The following is a 20297-nucleotide window of genomic DNA, read 5'->3' as shown; positions in this document are numbered from 1 at the left end:
CGTGAGGCTGAGCAGGGGTGGAGACACTGAGGGCTTCCTAGACTGGTCATGACCCTCAGCTTTCATCGTCAGGGCACTGGGCAAAGCGTTCTCAGCACGCCTTCTCACACTAGATGGCCTGTCTCCATTGTCCCCAAGCTGACCGATGGCAGGATGTTCCTGCCCCGAGCAGCAGAGGTGGCGGAGCGAGTGAGGCTGATGCCAGTTAGAGACATTCCTTCAGGGTCCCAAATGGTGGAAGCAGGCTGCCCGGCAGGGTGCTGGGTGAGACTTGAGAGGCCTCCATGGAGCACCCTCCTGTCAGCTTCTGTGGTCCCCTGGCCCTGTCCTTGCAGGCCGCACATAGAGGCCAGCTCCCGAAAAGCTCTCAGAAGCTGCCTCTAGGGCTGGATTCTTCTCACAGCTCTCAGCCACTTTGGGGCTGTTGTTAGACTCAGGCCCCAAATGGTTTGATAAAAGGCTGTCTTAATTTTTTATAGCAATTCTGAACATGTCAAAAATTGAGAGTAGGAGTTCCCTTGTGGTGGTTACTGCAGCAGCTCAGGTTGCTGCTGTGGCACAGGTTTGATCCCTGGTCAGGGAACTTCCACATGCCTTGGGTGCAGCCAAAAAATATCAAGTGTAACAAAACCAAGAGAGGAAGGATTTTCTTCCCCACCCTCAGCAGTTCCCTGGTGGCCCCTGAGCTAGGGGAGTCAGTCCTGCAGCACTGAGAGACCCCCGCTTGCTCACGTGTCATGTGGCTGTGATGCTGTGGCTGTGTTTATCAGCTCCCTGCTGCTGGGCTCTCCAGACATCTGCTCCCCACTCCCCAAAGCCTCCAGATCCTGCAGGGGTGATCTGAAGCAGCCAAGCATGGTCTTGTGTTCACCAGAACTTCAGGAAAGAACATTTTTCTTCTCTGCTAAGCCCAGGTTTGGGTAATTAGAAATACAGGTCTGGGAGTTCCTGTCGTGGTTCAGTGGCTAACAAATCCGACTAGGAACCATGAGGTTGCAGGTTCGATCCCTGCCCTTGCTCAGGGGGTTAAGGATCCGGTGTTGCCGTGAGCTGTGGTGTAGGTCGCAGACATGTCTCGGATCCTGTGTTGCTGTGGCTCTGGCGTAGGCCAGTGGCTACAGCTCCGATTCAACCCCTAGCCTGGGAACCTCTGTATGCCGCAGGAGTGGCCCAAGAAATGGCAAAAAGACCAAAAAAAAAAAAAAAGAAAAAGAAAAAGAAATACAGGTCTGCTAGGTGACTCAGTACTAACTGGGTTGCTGGATCCACTAGCTGCCCTGTGTGATTTGCCACATGTTACCTGCCTGCCTGTAGTCCATCCATCCTTCTGTCCATCTCACCTACTTGCATCGTATTGACTATGAGCTTAACAGTGTTGAAAACTTTTTTTTGTGTATTAATTCACTCAAACTCCCAGTAGTCCTGGAGTTCCCGCTGTGGTGCTGTGAGTTAAGAATCTGACTAGTATCTGTGGGGATGTGCATTTGATCCCTGGCCTCACTCCGTGGGTTAAAGGATCCAGTGTTGCTGCAAGCTGCAGTGTAAGTCGCAGACCTGGCTTGGATCTGGCATTTCTGTGGCTGTGGCATAGGCCAGCAGTTACAGCTCTGATTTGACCTCTAGCCTGAGAACTTCCATATGCTACAGGTGCAGCCCTGAAAAGACTAAATAAATAAATAATAAGTAAGTAAATAAATAAATAAATGACTCTGACTGCAGCAGCTTGGGTTCCTGCAGAGGTGCGAGTTTGATCCCTGGCCCCATGCAGTGGGTTAAAGGATCCGGTGTTGCTATAGCTGTGGCATAGGTCGCAGCAGTGGCCTTGGCCCAGGAACTTGCCTATGCCTCAGGTATGGCCATAAATAAATAAATAAGTAAATAAATAAATTCACAACAGTCTTATAGAAGGTCTAGTACTGTCCTCATCTTATGAATGAAGAAACAGAAGCAAAGATAAAAATTTGCCCAAGGTCACACAGCCTGGAAATGGCAAAGTCTGAAATGAGACCTGGAGACCCCAGGCCCTTGAGCTTTGACTCTGTAGTGCCCATAGCATACAGCCTCTCACCGTAAGCCCCCTACTCCACCAACCCTCATCTATATGACCCAGGGTAATGCGGCAGGTTCCTGGGAGGGAGGGTGCAGCTGTGAGGAAGCCTTCCCAGAGTGGTCAGATTCCTGACCATGGACATGCAAACAAACCTGGGGACAGCTGGGACAGCTAAGCACAGTGGCCACCTCCCTGTCTGTAACACAAAGTGACACCTGCCCCCGAGCTTGGCAAGCAGCTGTGCCCTCCAGCATGCCCTCTGTGACCAGCTGCTGCCCCGTGGAGGCCTGGCTACCTCCTGAAGTGGCCCGTTACAGGCCCCACTGGCAAAGTGGCTTCAAACGGGGCATTTGAAGGTGATGTGGTAGCCAGGCCACACACAGCATGGCAGGCAGGCACATTCCTAGAAAAGAGAGCTTAGAGAAACATACCAAACAGGAACTGAACACCTGGGAAAATTGGACATCAGTCTTACCCAAGAACAAATGTCCTTTCCAAGGAAGCGGCTTCTAAGAGACTGGATGAGGCGGCTGCCCGCCCAGTGCCAGGTCCCCCCTGCCTGCAGTGCGCCCCTCACCCTCACCCCTCCATGGGTGTAAGTCTGCCTGGGGCCCAGACTCTTCTGGCAACAGCGTCCAGTGAGAATTGAATAAGGCTATTTGTATGCAAGCAATAACAACTTTTCCCATTTTTGTATAAGTAAAAAAGAACAAATCAATTTCAGGAAAAACAAAGGTATAGGTTGGAGAGAAATCTGGCAGAATTGGAGAGGGTGATACTTATATTTGGTCATTTATTCATTTGTGTACTCGTCAAACACAGACCGAGTACTCGATGTGTACTGGGCACAGATGTGGGCACTTTTCTTTCTTCTTTCCTTTTTTTTTTTTAGGGCCACACCTGTGGCATGTGGAGGTTCCCAGGCTAGGAGTCAAATTGGATCTATAGCTGCCGACCTACACCCCAGCTCACGGCAATGCCGGATCCTTAACCCACTGAGCAAGGCCAGGGATCGAACCTGTGTCCTCGTGGATGTTAGATTCGTTAACCGCTGAGCCATGACGGGAACTCACTCTTTCCTTTCTTTCTTCCTTCCTTCCTTTCTTTTTTCCTTTCTTCCTTCCTTCCTTTCTTTTTTCCTCTTTCTTTCTTTCTTCCTGCCCCTGCCAGCCATGGTCACAGCCACACCAGATCTGAGCTGCTCCTGCAACCTACACGACAGCCCACAGCAGTACTGGATCCTTAACCCACTGAGCGAGGCCAGGGATTGAACCCACATCTTCATGGATACTAGTCGTGCTCGTTACCACTGAGCCATAACAGGAACTCCTTAATTTTTATACAATTTTTAAAGGTTGCTTATCATTTATAGTTGTTAAAAATATTGGCTATATCCCCATGTTGTACCACACATCCTTGAGCCTGTCTTATACCCAATAGTTTGCACTTAGGGAGCCTGTTGACTCTTGCTGTCTGTCCCTATCCCTTCTCCTGGCACGGGGCCCCAGGGGCACCCCCCACGTCTCTCTATAGATCGCAGCATTTCAGCTTCAGTCCCTGCCATGCCCAGTGCTGCCTTGGTCAGGTTCCCACAGAGTGTCTCCCACCAGCCCAGCTTACTCTTTACACAGCCCTCCACTCAAGCTGTTGATCAGCCTTTTCAGTAGCCACTCTAGGAGTGGGGACCCGGGCTCATCTGGCCAGTGGTGGCTGGGCCAGCGTGCAAGTTCATGTTAGGCAGAAGGAACTTGGCTGCCTGCAGCGGGTCACGAAGCAGGAGGGCGGTGGAATGTGGCATCCCTCATATGGGCTGTGGCGTGTGGGAGTCCAGGGACTGCCCATCCTGACCTGCCCCCTCCAGGCCCGGGGTTGAGCCAGCAGATCTGTTGAGAGAGGCTTCCATCCCAAAGCCAGAAGTAGGGGTCCAGCTGGAATGATGGGTAGCCATGCTGGGGGTTACCCCTCCTTTTGCCTTAATGTGGAATTAGCCCCTCTGGGGACTTCCATTTCTCCTGGGTTTCCTTTCTGCCTTCTGGGTCCAGGCGGCTAGTGGTCACTGTGGTCTCTGGGCTGCTTCCCTTTCACGCCTCCTTTCTCTTCCTCCCTCCACCCTACCGCCCCCCGTAGAACTCCACCTGGAAGGGAACTTCCTGCACCGTCTGCCCAACGAGGTCAGCACCCTTCAGCACCTCAAGGCCATTGACCTGTCCCGGAACCACTTCCACGACTTCCCCGAGCAGCTCACCACCCTGCCTGCGCTGGAGACCATCAATCTGGAGGAGAACGAGATTGTGGGTGAGTGCACCTAGCCTGCCTGGCCCCTCATCGCCCTCTGTCTGCAGATCCTCCCTCTGAGCTCCCCTTCCTGAGTAGGGATCACAGCGCACGAAGGCATGGGGCTCTGAGTTGGGCCCCAAAGACAAGAGGGCAGGGTTGGGCTTTCTGGTGTGAGATTCCTGAATACAGGGCACTGAGCCTGGAAAGGTAACCATTTGGAGCCGTGCCACCTGCCAGGGGCCAAGCGGGTCCCTGGCTTCCACTTGGCAGGTAGAAGGTCTTGGCTTTCCCCTCAGCAACCCCTGTACCAGCTGGGCCACCTTGGACCACCAGCTCTCCCTCTTACTTCTCCATCTGCCAGCCTCGGCTGCCTCCAAGACCCTCCGCTAGGACCTCTATACGTGGACTCCAGCCCAAGTCCCTGGCTTCATAGGGAGCTCTTTGCCACTGTGAAGTAGGAGCCACTGGGCAGATGTGTTCTGCCTTCCAGGACAAATATACTCCCCCTAGGGACCCAGGGGGTCTCCTGCTCTGGGTTGGAGATGTGCCTTCTGCAAACAGGAGACACCAGTGAGCTGGGTCCCTTTCTTCCTTTTGTAGCAGTTACGTAGCTCTCAGTCTCATCAGGACCCGAGCAGCCTCTCCAGCTGCTGTCTATTGTCTCCAGAGAGCCTGGTTCCCGCAGGGTTCCTCCGCGCCCCTCCTTGGTTCCCTCCCACAGCTGCGCTGGTGCGCTTGGGGAGCCCATCTCCAGCCCCATTTCACCCTCTCTCATGTTGCCTCTAATGTTGATGGTTCGTAATAACCCCCTTCAGTGATGCTTTTATTTCTGTAAGCGCTCTCACAGCCATTATGCCATCTGATTAAAAGCAAGAGGTCTCTAGTGGTTTGGAGCTGTTTGATGGAGAGCGGCCTGCCTTGTGCACCGATGAGCATCCCATGTCTCAAGAATGCTGCTGGCTGAGTGGGAGGTGGGACCAGCTAACCTCTGAGCTTTGAGGTCTATCCTTTTACAGATGAGTAAACTGAGGCTCAGAGAGCTTCAAGTTGCACAGTGAGACCGCAGAAGTGCCAGGACGAGAATGCATGAGGCTAAAGCTCACCCCTGTGCTCGGAGTGGGATTCCCTTGCCTGGCCTTGGGCTCTGGTTTAGTTTTACCCTCCTGAGACCAGGATCCCTGAGTGGCTGGTCCCTGGGTTGGTCCCCCTGGTACTTGCGCCCTTGTAGTGTCTTTAAGTGGAAGAAGCATGTCCAGAAGTGCCTTTTCACTTCAAGGCTCTTCCTTCTGTGATGTCCTGCCACCTGGGGGTCTCACCCTGAGCCCTTCATTCTCAGCCAGGCCCTCCTCGCTGGGTCCTTCCTCCCCTGCCTTGCTGTTCTTGGAGGCCACTCCTGATGCCTCCACTTCCTTCCACTGCTTGTCCAGATAGGACAGTGGCTGATCCAGAGGGACTACTTCAGGCTGATGCCAAGACCAGAGCTGGGTGTGTAGTTATAGGCCGGCAGGTCAGGACAGGTACTGACCATTGGCTTCCCTGCTTCCTACCTTCGGAAGACTCCCATCCCCTCTCTGGGCTTCAGCTGCTTCTCAGCTTTCAAACAGAAGTTCTCCCTGCCCTCCTCAATCCCCCATCCTATAAGGTGGCTTTTCCCCAAGCAGGAGAACAGGGCGAGCCTATGCTGGCTGCAAGTACAAGAAGTGACTCTCCTCGGAGTTCCTGCTATGGTTCAGCAGGTTAAAAACCTGATGTAGTGTCCGTGACGATGTGTGTTCAATACCTGGCTTTGCTTAGTGGGTTAAGGATTTGGCATGGCTGTGAGCTGCAGCATAGGCCACAGATGCGGCTCAGATCCAGCATTGCTCTGGCTGTGGCATAGGCTGGCAGCTACAGCTCTGATTCAACCCCCTAGCCTGGGAACTTCCATATGCTGCAGGTGCACCCTAAAAAAGAAAAAAGAAAGAAAGAGACAGAAAGAAAGAGAGAGAGAGAGAAAGGAAGGAAGAGAGAGAGAGAAAGCAAGAGCTCCTAGAGCAAAGATTGGTTGTTTTGACTTATTCTCTCATGTGCATATCTCTGCCTTTCTGCAGAGCGACAGTAAAATGCTACACATGGAAGCATTTACGGTTTACCAAGAAAGCTCGCGTGCAGGCCCAAGGCAACAGGGTGATCATCCCATTTGAGAGATGTAGAAACTGAGGCACTAAAACTCTGCCCAGCCTTCATGGTCAAGTGTCTCTGGCACACCTGGCCAGGTAAAAGAGACATCAGCCACTGGGCTGTGCTTCTCAGCCAGTTCAGGCTGTGATGCAGCCCCATGCTGCCCAGCCTGGGGGACATGGAGATGCTGGGGGCTGACCCAGTTCACTCAGAGGCTCCCAGAGGTGCTTGGCTGACCTCAGGGTCTGCTCCATTTCGGGAGGCCATGGGTGCGCTCTCCTCACCAGGTGGAGAGAAGCGGCACATGGAGGCAGCTATGGTTCCCTTGCAGGAGATTCCTCACTTCCTGTTCCCCCATCCATCCTAGTTATAGGGATGGCTTTCTAACTCCCTGACCAGCGGAAGGCCAGGCCACAGCCTTCACAGCCCAGTGGCGGGGAGGAGGGCTGCAGTCCTCGCGAGGAAGGTAAGGGCTGCACAGTCTTTTGCTATGGAAATAGCTCTGCACTGGTTACCGCTTGTAGCTGATCTCCTGCGGGATCTCCTTGGGATGATTGCAGTAGGAGCTCAGAATTTACGAATGGCTTATTTTTCCCCTTTGGAGCCCTAAGAGGGTATTGGAGATTTTTTAAAATGTTTTTTAGAGAAATAAATTGGAGATGCACTAGTTGCCTTTAAGCTCTCCTTCAGTAAGTAGAACACAAGCAGCTCTGCAACAGGCCCCCAGGTGCAGCCGCAGGCGCCTCCAAAGGGAGCGCCTCCAAAGGGAACACCTCCAAAGCTGCCTCCAGCCTGGAAGGCCTGGAAGCTGCCAGGGCAGCAGCATCACCTCGTTTGTGAATAATGCCGCTGCCCGGTCTGCCAGCACTCTCTGAGCCAAGATGTGGGGAAGCAGGTGAGGGCTGTAGTCCAAGGAGAGGGCACGGGACCTCAGCGGGGTCTGTTGGCTGGGAGGGACGGGGACACTGCTGCCTGCTTTCCGGTCTAGTCATTGGCAGGGGGAGGGTGCCAGTCCTTGGTACTCACCATAGCGAAATGTCCTCTGGTCACAGATCTGGGTAGAATGTGGTGGCCTCATTACTGCCACCTTGTACAGACAGTCCTTTAGTCTGGTTGTGTGGTGAGGTCTCCGTGTCCCCTCCTCTCCAGAGTCACCCTGCTCCCTGTCCCCACCCAGCCCAGGCATGGTGTCTGTGTCTAGTGGGCACTGTGCAGAGCAGGAGTTCCAAAGACCCTCTGAAATGACTTGACACACAAGAGGGCAGATTGCTTTGCGTTGCTGGCTGTGACCCACTAATGGGTCACAAAATCACATTGGCAGGTTGAGACCAGCATGTGATGGAGCTCATGGCGTGAGGTTGGGCACTGAGACCTCGGCTGAGGGGATGAGCTGTCCGCTCCCACGAGTAGGGACCCCGGCAGATGACAGGTTCAATGCCACCCGACTCTTTTTCTCTACCCATCCCTCTCTTTATCTGTACTCATCCCCCTAAGCCCTCAGTCCTGAAGTCCCCAGTCCTGCCTCATGTCTTACCATTTTCTCTGCTTGTGGCCACTCCCCCGAGTCTGCAGGTGTGAACTGGTGCAGATGCACAGGAAGTGGTGCAGATACAGGCCTCTTCCCTCCCCCAGCTGGCCCCCTGACACCCACACACAGCCAGTGGCCCCCTCCAGTTGGGAGGCTTGGGAACAAGACTGCTAGGACATGGTTGTTTTCCAGGTACTCCCGAGAAGGAGCAAAGGGTGTGTAACGTAGAGTATTTATTTAGACAACAGTGAATTACAAGTTTCTGGGATGTGGGATGGTCCCTATATTTTCTAAATCAGAAAGAGGTACATGGAAGCTTCTCAGTATGTATAAACAAGACGGCTTGGGGAGAGATAATCTCTGCAGAGATAGGGGCTACAGAGATGAATGAGATACAGGTCTGACCTCAAGCTGCTTACAGGCTGTAGGGGAGGTCTGGGTGGGAGCAGAGAGTTAACTCCTAGATAAGACATGCTCGGAGTTCCTGTCATGACTCAGCAGTTCACAAACCCGACTAGTATCCATGAGGATGTGGGTTCGATCCCTAGCCTCGCTCAGTGGGTTAAAGATCTGACATTGCTGTGGCTGTGGTGTAGGCTGGTGGCTACAGCTCTGATTTGACCCCTAGCCTGGGAACCTCCATATGCCACGGGCGCGCCGCTCCCCCCGCCCCCCCCAAAAAAGACATGGTCTGAGCCTGCAGGGGGAGGCTCCCAGGCAGAGGGTGGCCACCCGTGTGTCCTGAGAGCGGGCTCCCCAGAGAGCCCTGGGAAGGTTTCAGAGGAGGCAGAAGCATTTTGTCTGACTGGAAGCGATGGCATGGGGAGAAGATGGGCCACCCATCCTGTGAACACCAGGGAGTCAGTTCTTTACCCCACAGCTGTCGCATAGGACTTGCAGGTGGGTGCAGGAGCAGTGTTCAGTCCTAAGCACTTACAGGTACTTGATGCTGCAGAGCAATTCAGCACGTTCCTGGAATATGTGGGGCTGAAGGGCAAATCAAGTATTTAGGAGACCTCCTTTTGCTAGGCAAGATATTATTTTGGTTAAGCTAGAATTTAACTTTCCATACACCTCAATTCACTGTAATTTTGTTTTTGTTTTTGTTTTTTCCAGGGCCACGCTTGCGGCATGTGGAATTTCCCAGGCTAAGGGTCCAAACAGAACTGTGGCCACTGGCCTACTCAAGAGCCATGGCAATGCTGGATCCTAACCCACTGAGCGAGGCCAGGGATCGAACCTTCGTTCTCATGGATACTAGTCAGATACGTTTCCGCAGAGCCACAATGGGAACTCCCACTGGTGTTCGTTTGTTTGTTTGTTTGTTTTTACCACCCCATGCACTCACTGTTCCAGAGAGAAAAAGAGATCACAGGGAAACAACACTTTCTTAAGAGTTTAACAAATAGGAGTTCCCATGGTGGTACAGAGGGAATAATCTGACTAAGACCAATGAGGTTTTGGGTTCGATCCCTGGGCTCACTCAGTGGGTTAAGGATCCGGCGTTGCCATGAGCCGTGGTGTAGGTTGCAGACGTGACTCTGGTCTAATGTTGCTGTGGCTGTGGCGTAGGCCTGCAGATATAGCTCTGATTGGACCCCTAGCCTGGGAACCTCCATATGCTGTGGGTGTGGCCCTAAAAAGCAAAAAAAAAAAAAAAAGAAAAAAAGAAAGAATTTAACAGAGCAATAGCACTTTTATTTTTTAAATTTTTATTATTTATTTATTTATTTTTTTTTGTGGTGGCACCCAGTGGCATGGTTCCTGGGCCAGGGATTAAATCTGAGCCGCAGCTGCGACCTATACTGCAGTTGTGACAACACTGGATCCTTAACCCACTGTACCTCCTTTTATCTTTTTAAAAGAATTTAACAAGTAGAGCAAGAGCACTTTTAAAAGAAAAGGTACAGGTATCCCCTGCTTTTCAAAAGTTTGCTTTGCGTCACTTTTATGAAAGACCTGCATTGGTACCTGTTTTCACTAATCAAGGAATTCCAAAGAGGATTTTCACCTTTATGGGAAAAAAAAATAGGAAAAGTGCAAACAGCATTCAGCATCTGTTTTGCAGTGAGGGTTGGTAGCAGAAGTTCGTACCCTGAGCTGAGAGAGTGGCACCACCAAGCTCCTCCCCCAGCACCACACTCGGCATCTCAGCATCAAGCTCCAGAGCTTTGATCTGTGTCTGTGAGCATCTGTGCTTTATCTCCATGTATTTTACTGTGTCCCTTAGCAGCCTATGTCCTCAGGGCATTGCTTCTTCACTTCATTTCTGCTTACAAAATCTTTCATCGGCATGCTCTACTTTTAGATAGCAGTGGAGATCTGTATCTCTATTATATGGGGCTCCTTTGGGCTGCATTTACTTAATTCTGCCCTCATACAGTTTCACTTGTTACTGTCAAGGCAGTATTTTTTTTTCCCCACTGTACAGCAAGGGGGTCAGGTTATCCTTACATGTATACATTACAATTACATTTTTCCCCCACCCTTTCTTCTGTTGCAACATGAGTATCTAGACATAGTTCTCAATGCTATTCAGCAGGATCTCCTTGTAAATCTATTCTAAGTTGTGTCTGATAAGCCCAAGCTCCCGATCCCTCCCACTCCCTCCCTCTCCCATCAGGCAGCCACAAGTCTCTTTTCCAAGTCCATGATTTTCTTTTCTGAGGAGATGTTCATTTGTGCTGGATATTAGATTCCAGTTATAAGTGATATCATATGGTATTTGTCTTTTTCTGGCTCATTTCACTCAGTATGAGATTCTCTAGCTCCATCCATGTTGCTGCAAATGGCATTATGTCATTCTTTTTTATGGCTGAGTAGTATTCCATTGTGTATATATACCACATCTTCCGAATCCAATCATCTGTCGATGGACATTTGGGTTGTTTCCATGTCTTGGCTATTGTGAATAGTGCTGCAATGAACATGCGGGTGCACGTGTCTCTTTTAAGTAGAGTTTTGTCCGGATAGATGCCCAAGAGTGGGATTGCGGGGTCATATGGAAGTTCTATGGATAGATTTCTAAGGTATCTCCAAACTGTTCTCCATAGTGGCTGTACCAGTTGACATTCCCACCAACAGTGTAGGAGGGTTCCCTTTTCTCCACAGCCCCTCCAGCACTTGTTATTTGTGGATTTATTAATGATGGCCATTCTGACTGGTGTGAGGTGGTATCTCATGGTAGTTTTGATTTGCATTTCTCTTATAATCAGCGATGTTGAGCATTTTTTCATGTGTTTGTTGGCCATCTGTATATCTTCTTTGGAGAACAGTCTATTCAGGTCTTTTGCCCATTTTTCCATTGATTGATTGGCTTTTTTGCTGTTGGGTTGTATAAGTTGTTTATGGCAGTATTTCTTAAAGTGGGGTCCCAGGACCAGCAGCATCACCTGGGAACTTGCTAGAAACATATTCTTCGGCCCCTCCCCAGACCTCCTCAATCAGAAACTGGGAGGGGGGGTTAGCAGTTTGTTTTAATAAGCTCCCCTGCCCCCCTCCCCTGTGAGGCAGATGCATGCTGAAGTTTGAGAGCCTCTGTCAAAGCTCTGGCTTCTCAAGTTGTCATCTGTAGACCAGCAGCAGGGTGGGCAACACCTGGGAGCTAGTTAGAAATTCAGAATCCCAGGCTCCACCTCCAACCTCTTGACTCAGAATCTGCACCTAAGCAAGGTCCCCAAAGGATGTCTATGCACAGCAGGGCCTTTTCCTGGGGCCATCTCTGGGCAGCTGACTGTGCTTATGGCCCCAGCATCCTCGCCAGCACAGCTGCTCCTTAAACCTCGCGGAATTCCTCAGAGTACACCCCACCGATCCTACATTTGATCCCCCTGGGTGCTTATTAAAAAGCAAGGTGCCTGGGTCTTCTCTCAGACCTACCAAATCAGAATTCCTGGGGATGGGGCCCAGGAATCTGCATTTCCGACAAGTGCCCTAATCGGGGCCCGGTGTGTTGATTGAGACTCTCTGTAATTGATGTCGCTATCTTCCTCTCCTTTCCCCCCATCCATCCAATCAGTGCCTCGTCCTGCCCACCCGACTTCCTGAGTCATCTGTTGTAACTGGTTCCTCCTTTCACATTTCACACACATCCCCCCCGTCCAGTCCCCAGTCTTTCATCATAGTTTTTCTGGTCCTTAGCACCAGCTCTCAAACATAAGATTTCCACAAAATACAGGTCCCTTGTCCCCTGTGATATTAGGATGGGGTCAGGGGCACCTTGGGGACTCGGAGGGAGCACAGCTGGCCAAAGAAGGGCACCTGCACCCCTGCCATGGTCCAGAGCATCACTGGGGGCCCAGGCCGTCTGTTACAGCAGCTTCTCCCTTCTCTGGGCAGTCGGGGGAGGGGCAAATCCATCCAGGGAGCCGCAGCTTCTCTCTGGTCTCCATCAATAGAAGAGATCCTCCTGGATGTCCTCCCTACCCTGGGGCATAAATGCCCACTAGGACCTTAGGATCGGCCTTCCCTGACGTTGACATCACTGTTCCAGCCCCATTCTGTTTCACAGAAGACATTGATCAGTGTCATGGGGGGCAGAGGGAACGTGGCTTCATTTCACTTCGGGGCTCCACCAAGCTACCCCTTAGTGAGAGGTTCTGCAGGCTCTGGTTGCTCTCAGAACTTTCCTGTGGTTGATGGATGAGCCACAAGCACTGAGCACCGTGTTCAGAGTGAGTGGTGCACAGGGAGTGGTGAGGCTGCACAGGGGAGAGCTTCCCCGAGGAGCAGGAGAGAGCGAGACTGGAACCAAAGTTCCCCAGAACAGCCCCTCTGTGCCGCGGTTGGACGGGAAGAGTCTCACTGGTTCTTTCGCTGGAGCCCAGGAAATAGTTTTTAAACAGAGGGAGCCCTAGAAAAGCAGAAGTGGAAATAATGCTTTATTTGATCTGAAAAGATAAAATAGCACAGACTTTTCAAAACCTAATAGCTCTGGCTGCCTGGCACAGCTCCTCTGTAATTATCTCATTGAATCGGCTCAGATCTCTCTTCTGGATAGGGGGCATTATCTCCACTTGATAGCCAAGAAGAGAGAGGCTCAGACAAATTAAGCAGTCTGCCTAGGGGCATGGTGGAGTCAGGATTTGAACCCAGGACTTCGGCACTCCAGAGCCCATGTGCCTTTGGTGTTCCAGAGCCTGCCAGGTCCTCGTGTGATGGAAAAGGAGGGTGGGGTGGTGCCTGGGAAGCAGGTGCAGGTGTCGCATGTCTGGTAGCACCTGTAAGCTATTGGCCAGTTTCCCATGCTGGCCTCACTCAGCCCTGGCATGAGCCCTGTGGTTGCAGAGAAAGCAGTGCTTCCTACAAGGGGTCCCACTGCAAGGCCTTTTAGCTGGTATTTGCAAGGGGGTGATTGGCAAGCACACTTCCTATACCCTGCCTGCCACTAAGATAGATCAAAGCAGAGAAGCTGGCCCTGTGCCCCCCTGGCCCTTCCCCATGAGACTGCCAAGCTCTGTTGAGGGTGGGGCTGGTCTGATCCGAATGTGGACTGGCAATTGGTACATGTTTCCTCCTGCACCACCAAGCTGCTGTCATAGCCCAGGACTAGAAGAGTGACTCAGGAAATCTGGCTGGTTGCATCTTTTGAGCTCCATCATTTTCCATTTGGCGTCATGTGGGGGACTTAGCCAAGCACCTGGTCCTGGTCAGTGGAAGATGCCAGGTCTTATAGAAGAGGCCCACTCACAGGAAGATCTCATCTTACGGGAGACTGTGCCAAAGCCTCGCAAGGGCTTTGGGAATCAGGCTTGCTGCCCCCTCTGGAGACCCACCAGTGCTCAATAGGATGGGGAAGCAGGAAGTAGGGCATCTTGGCCAAAACAAATGCCTCTGGACAAGGCCCTGCCTCCTGGTCAACAGGTGGTGGCACAGTGGGGGGCTTTAGGTCTTCTCAGCTTGTCAGGGCGGCTGCTTTGATCTGTCAGCACCAGCTGCCCCTGAACTTCCCCTGGGCCCAAGAGGCCTCTTGAAGCTTGGGCAGGAAAGGCTTCTCAGTGTATCCCTAGCCTGCCTGGCTGTCCTTGCTCTGGCTGGCACAGAAAGGGACCCCATGGTGATAACAAATGAGAAGTCAGAGCAGACTCCTCTTCTGCCTGCCACCCCCCTCCTGATGGTCTGTGGTCTGCCCCAGGTAAAGAGCCTCTGACTTGGACCCCACTCAGCCTTGACCTGGTTGCCATTCTCCTTCCCTTCCCTCAGCTCCTCAGAGTTTTGTAACAGAAGGCATGGGGGAGTTCCCATCGTGGCGCAGCGGAAACGAATCCAACCCAGAACCATGAAGTTGCGGGTTCGATCCCTGGCCTCACTCAGTGGGTTAAGGATCCGGTGTTGCCATGAGCTGTGGTGTAGGTCGCAGATGCACCTCGGATCTGGCGTTACTGTGGCTGTGGTGTAGGCCGGCGGCTACAGCTCCAATTCGAACCCTAGCCTGGGAACCTCCATATGCCGCGGGTATGGCCCTAAAAAGAAACAAAAGGTGAGAAACAAGACAAAACAAAAAACAGAAAAGGTATGGCTTTGAAGCCCCACTTACATCACTAGCATGAGTCTTACCTCACCCCTGCAAGCCTCCATCTCCTGCGCTCTGCAGACAGTGGAGGACAGCTCCACCCTTTGGGGTCACAGTCGGGTTCACTGTGCTCACTTACATCTGCTGGTCCTCCAGCCATTCAGCCCACCCGGAATCCTAACCGTGTGCAGCCCTCTCAGACTTTCCCCTACTCCTTACCCTCCAGCCTGCATTTATCCCGGGACCAGGACAGTGGTGGCAGGGGACACTGCTTAAGGGTCAGATAGAAGCTAACCAGGGGCCACAGCATCCAGGGCAGGGCTCAACTGACCAGGAAAGGTTTGCCAGAGTCATCCTTCTGGAGTGATTCTCAGTGGTCAGCCCCCAGCAGAATTGGCGGCATATCCTCCCAGGCACCTTGGAACGCCCCTCCCCTCCCCCACCACATACACACAGCCTGGAGTGGCCTGATTTGTCATTCCAAGCCCCACTCGTGGGATTGAGACAGTCACTTAAGAGCTGAGAAGAGGGGGTGGTTGCAATGTGCAGCCTTCAAGCCTGGCAAGGATCTGACTAGGCAGGTCCAGGAAGACAAGATCAAACCCCTGACACTTTTCTTCTGCTCCTGGATCGGGGCTCCAAGCCCGTTGTGGGGGGAACGGAGCTTCTCTTCCCTGGGCCTTAGGTTCGAATTTCCCACTCCCCACCATAACCATCTGGCAACAGTCTGAGCCTCATCCTGCCCCTTGGGCACTGAGTCCCCGGGCACTGTGACACTCAGGGCCCAGGGGGAAAAGGATTCACCCTCCAAGGTGGCAGCTGCCTGTGTGGCACAGCAGACTCAGGCCCACTGCCCGCTATGCCCTTGTCCAGCATCAGCAGAGTGCTGACCTGTGCCCAAGGGCAGTGAGCAGTCTCTGCAGGCATCAATCATAAAGCCATCACTAGACATAGTGGAGGAGCGCTTGCTGGCTGTGGAGCCACTCGAGGGAGAGGCCCTGGAGAAAACAAACAGGCTTCAACAGCAATTAGTGCAAATTAGACGTGGCCCAGAGACACGAAGAGGAGGGAAGCTCCCGTTGCATCTCCTGCCCATGTATGTCTGCGGAAGAAACTAGCAAGCTAGGTCTCTGGGTAGAACTTTTCACACATTTGGTCTCTGTCCAAATGGCATTCTTTTTGCCAACTGCTGCGTGGTAAAACCTTGATTACCCAGAACTTCCGGTTATCCAGGATGCTCTTGGCACTTGGGTGGTAGCATACAGGTGACCATCAAGAGAAGTTCTTTGGCATTTGCTTAAAACAAGACAAAACACTTCTAGCTCCTTCAGACAAGTCAGTCTAAGGGACTCTCTGTCCCTGTCCCTGTCCAGAGTGGCTGGAGAGCAGCCCTGATGCTCCGACGCTCAAAGTTCAGCCTTAGAAGGACCTTAGAAGGGAGTAAGAGCTCTCAGAGGCACCAACAAGGATTTAGGCATCTTGGAAATGTTCCCTCACCAGTTGTTTATTTTTGTTTTTTAGGGCTGCATCTGTGGGGTATGGAAGTTCCCAGGCTAGGGATCGAATTGGAGCTGCAGCTGCCTGCCTACACCACAGCCACAGCAACATGGGATCCTAGCCGTGTTTGTGACCTATACCACAGCTCATGGAAATGCCAGATCCTTAACCCACTGAGTGAGGCCGATTATCGAACCCGTATCCTCATGGACACTAGTCAGGTTTGCTACCCCTGAGCCACAACGGGAACGCCACTCCCTGTTCTTGTGGGTGGGGCTCATGGGATGGTCAGCTACATTAGCTGGTACTTATTGACCATTTGCTTCACATCTGGCTCTTCACTAAGCATTTTCAATTGTGCTCTTATTTAATGCTTATGACAACCTTATGAGGCTGGTATTATTATTCTCCCCAGGTAAGACAACTGAGGCAGAGGGAAGTTAAATAACTGGACCAAGGTCATGCTGTCTGGAAAAGCCAGGGTTCCCACACAGACGGTCTTGCTCCAGAACCCCTGTAATTGAGGGCAGTGCTTTGCACAATGAGAGTCAGTTTTTGCATATAGCTGGAGGGGGACTGAAAACCACAGGAAAGCTACTGAAGCATGTAGCTTTAGTTGGAGGGAAACTCTCTTGGGGTAAAGAGAACAGTGTAAAGTAAGGAGAGGCACAGGCAGAGGCAATCAGCCTCGTTCCTCACAGCTCTTGCCTCACATGGGGGAGCGGGGGGGCCGTGTCCTAGGATGGAAGTGCTGTGTGAGTATTTTCACCAGCTTCTCTCATTAAGCCTCACTGGGAAGACTGGTGGTGCTCAAACTAGCTGTACATTCACATCATCTGGGAGATTTAAAAAACCCTGTGTCCAGGTCATACCCATGCCAATTAAGTCAGACTCTCTGAAGGTGGGTGTGGGGCTTGATGCATTTTTAAAACTCTGCAGATGATTCCAATGTGCAGGCAAGAGAGACTCACTGAGCTAAATCAGAGCCTTCCATCCATAAGCACATCCTTTAAAGAAGCTATAACTTCCCCCTTTCCTCTTCCTCTCAGTGTCTGGTGTGTGGGAAGGTGGCTTGGGGGGCTTGGATGGTGGCTACCTCAGGATGAGAAGAGCAGTTGGCCTGGCCATGGAAGCTGATGGTTGTCTGGGAGGATGGCAGAGGTGAGCTCTGGGGATGTGCTTCTTTCCCTTGGGGCTCCTCTTTGCCACTGACCCTAATGTGCCCTGGACCCTGAGTTGCCCCCGTGCCCACAACCTCCCCCCACAACCCCCACTGCTTTCTCTGTAATACGGTCCACTCGCCTGGCATTTTCAGAAGTAACTTTAGGTGTTCCTATCATGGCACAGCAGAAATGAATCTGACTAGGAACTATAAGGTTGCAGGTTCGATCCCTGGCTGTGCTCAGTGGGTTAAGGATCTGGCATTGAGGTGAGCTGTGGCAGACACGGTGGCTTAGGCTGACAGCTGTAGCTCTGATTTTACGCCTAGCCTGGGAACCTCCATATGCCGCGTGTGTGGCCCTAAAAAGCAAAAAAAAAAAAAGAAGTAACTTTATTAATGAGACAAAGGCAACTGAGCACATATAGAAAGCAAAACAATGGGTCAGTTCCCAAAGTTCAAGTTTGTTCCAAAATATTGTGGAGTAAGTGGACCGGAGTTGGCCTGAGCTCCAGCACCTTTTGCTCGGGGAGCCTGTGGTCCTGCCTGGGTGGGCTACTCGACTTGGCTGATCAGTACTGGAGGTGCTCACTCAAGTTCAATGACCTCACCTTGGTAGCTCAAAACTGGCCCTGGTAGGAATATGTACACCATGCAAAATCAGCAAATGCCCCAAATCAGGGATTTCCCTTCCAGAAGGTGGATTGTTAAACATGAGCCAGGGAGTTCCCCTTGTGGCGCAGCGGAAACGAATCCAACTAGGAACCATGAGGTTATGGGTTCCATCCCTGGCCTCGCTCAGTGGGTTGAGTTTCCGGCGTTGCCATGAGCTGTGGTGTAGGTTGCAGATATGGCTCGGATCCCGCATTGCTGTGGCTCTGGTGTAGGCGGGTGTCTACAGCTCCGATTCGACCCCTGGCCTGGGAACCTCCATATGCTGTGGGTGTGGCCTGAAAAGGATAAAAGACAAAAAAAAAAAATTAAACATGGGCCAGCACACCACTCCTTTGTTGGTGTCCTGACCTCACCTCCCCATGTCCCCCCCACCACCTTCAACTCATTTTGGCTCCTAGAAGCTGGTTTTCCTGGTGAGGTCCTGCCTAACTCATTCTCACCTGGTGGTTATCTTGGGAGGTTTTCTTCGTGTATAGGAAGTACAGTAAAGGAGATCTTATTTTTCTGACAGTGATCTTAAGCCTGAGCAGAAAAAGTTGTAAAATTGTTAGCAGCAATCTTATTTTCCAAGCATGGAGAGGATTTACTAAGGAGCTATTCACACATCCACCCTCACCCAGGAGGCCTTCACGTCCAGACTCCTGGTGTACACACAGCAGATGAGACAGCTCTAGTCCTCTGTGCGAGCGTTTGATACACGCACCTCCAGTGACAAAGGAGGGACCGGCAGGCATTTAATGGGAGGTCACAGCAAACTTGCCCTTCTTTCCTGAGGCTCTGCTCAGGGCATCGAACTGAAGCAGCTGGAGGATCTTAAAGAGGCTCGGAGCAGAGGGGCAGGGGTTGGGGGGGGGTGCGGCCCTCCAGTGGCCAAGTGCAAGGGGAGGTGGAGGTAAAGTAGGGACTTTGGTGTGGAGGGGGGATGGGCACAAGGAGCAAAGATGGAAATCTGACCGGGAAGATAAACACTAGGCTTGGGCCAGACAATCCGAGTTCCTTACTTTGCTGTCTCTAGAGCAGCCGACCCGGCTCTGACTGCACATCCGATCTGGGTGCGGGGTGGACGGGGGGTGGGGGGGGGGTGGGGGGGTGGCGGCTCTGGCAGGTGGCCACACTTGAAGCCCTTGAGCCCACCTTGCTGGCCAGCTTGCAGTGTGGATATGGGAATCACAGCAGAAGCTTTGCACCCCCTTTGTCCCCTGACCCCGCAGCCCCCGTGGCCCAGTGAGGCAGAGGACCGCTAGGAGGTTGAAATTCAGAAAGATTAAGGGGCCTGCCTGAGGTTGCACGACTCCAGGTCGCAGATCCAAGGTCAAGGCCTGGGTCTCTTTCCCATCACCTCTCCCAAGTGGACTCTCCCTCAGCAGAGAACAGAGAACCCCTGAGCCACCCAGCCTTCCCCGAGGGCTGAGGGACAGCCTGCAGGATTGTCGAGGGCACACAGTGTTCTCTGTGTTTCCTGAGCGCAGGGGCTACTTCTCCTTTCTTCTTGCACCTCATCTCCCGGCCCAGGGCTCTGTGGGATGGGGGAGGCTCAGTCACTGTCCCCACCATGTCCCCTCCAAGCCTTCCAAAGGGACAGACCCAGTGTGGCCCGGGAGCCTCCTTGTTATAGGCACAACCCCCTGTCCCTCCAGATTACCAGAATTTGCCTGCTTGTGTCTTGTGGTGTTTTGAGTGGGCCGAAGAGCTGAGCTGAACTCAGCTCAGCATCCTTGATCTTAGCTGTTGAGGTTTCCAGGCACTAAGAGCTGCTTCAAGGCTGAGGTATGGACACAGCCCTGGCTGTGCGTGAGCATGAACGTGCCCACGACCACCTGGAGAGACTAAGGCAGGCTCACAGGTGCTGCCCACAGGCTGGAGGTGCCAAGGCTGGGGCGCTGCCTCTGCATCTTTAGCCAGTGCCCCAGGCACCCTTGTAAGGAGGTGTCAGGCTCCACATTCACCAGCTGGGATCCCTCGGGGATTGAGGCAGAGAAGCTGAAAAATCCTAAAAAATCAGGCATTCTGGCTGGAAGGAGATGGTTTGCATCAGCAGTGAGGCAGCCAGTCATGTGTCCGGTGTGCTCCAGCCTGGGCAGTGATCAGGGTGCCATGATCTGTTCCTAAGCTGCCAGGGAAACCGGGGAACTTGGGCCCTGGGCCACCACATTGGGGAGCCTCTGATCCCAGGTCCAGAAGGGACCTTAGCTATCATGGGGCCCAGCTCCACCCAACGTGGGAATCAGAAGTCGCTGGTCTATGCTGGGTTACCTCTGTGCTGGGAAGCTCACTCAGAACTCCTTACCACTTCCCTGGACCCAGGCCCCTCCTCCCAGCACCCTTTAAGACAGTGGCTGCCGCATGTATGAAGAATAGTGCTCTGAACCATCGTTTTTATCATCTTGCCTCTAGCTGGTCCCATTGGCACCAAACAAGTTTGCCAGTCAATAGTGCCAAT

At 52.4% G+C, this 20297-nt stretch overlaps 1 protein-coding gene across 2 annotated transcripts in view; it reads left to right on the top strand.

Moving 5' to 3' along the window:
• The window catches only part of LRRC20 (leucine rich repeat containing 20), an 82977-nt gene that overhangs the window by 51131 nt on the left and 11549 nt on the right, over window positions 1-20297 (top strand). For both annotated transcript variants that reach the window (XM_047761758.1, XM_047761759.1), the window contains one exon: window positions 4178-4345. In XM_047761758.1, coding sequence (XP_047617714.1) covers window positions 4178-4345 — 168 coding nt within the window. The remainder of the gene's footprint in view (window positions 1-4177; window positions 4346-20297) is intronic.

This window comes from Phacochoerus africanus, chromosome 15 (assembly GCF_016906955.1).
Source record: "Phacochoerus africanus isolate WHEZ1 chromosome 15, ROS_Pafr_v1, whole genome shotgun sequence".
Taxonomy (NCBI): domain Eukaryota; kingdom Metazoa; phylum Chordata; class Mammalia; order Artiodactyla; family Suidae; genus Phacochoerus; species Phacochoerus africanus.
This window is presented reverse-complemented; position numbering and strand designations above follow the sequence as displayed.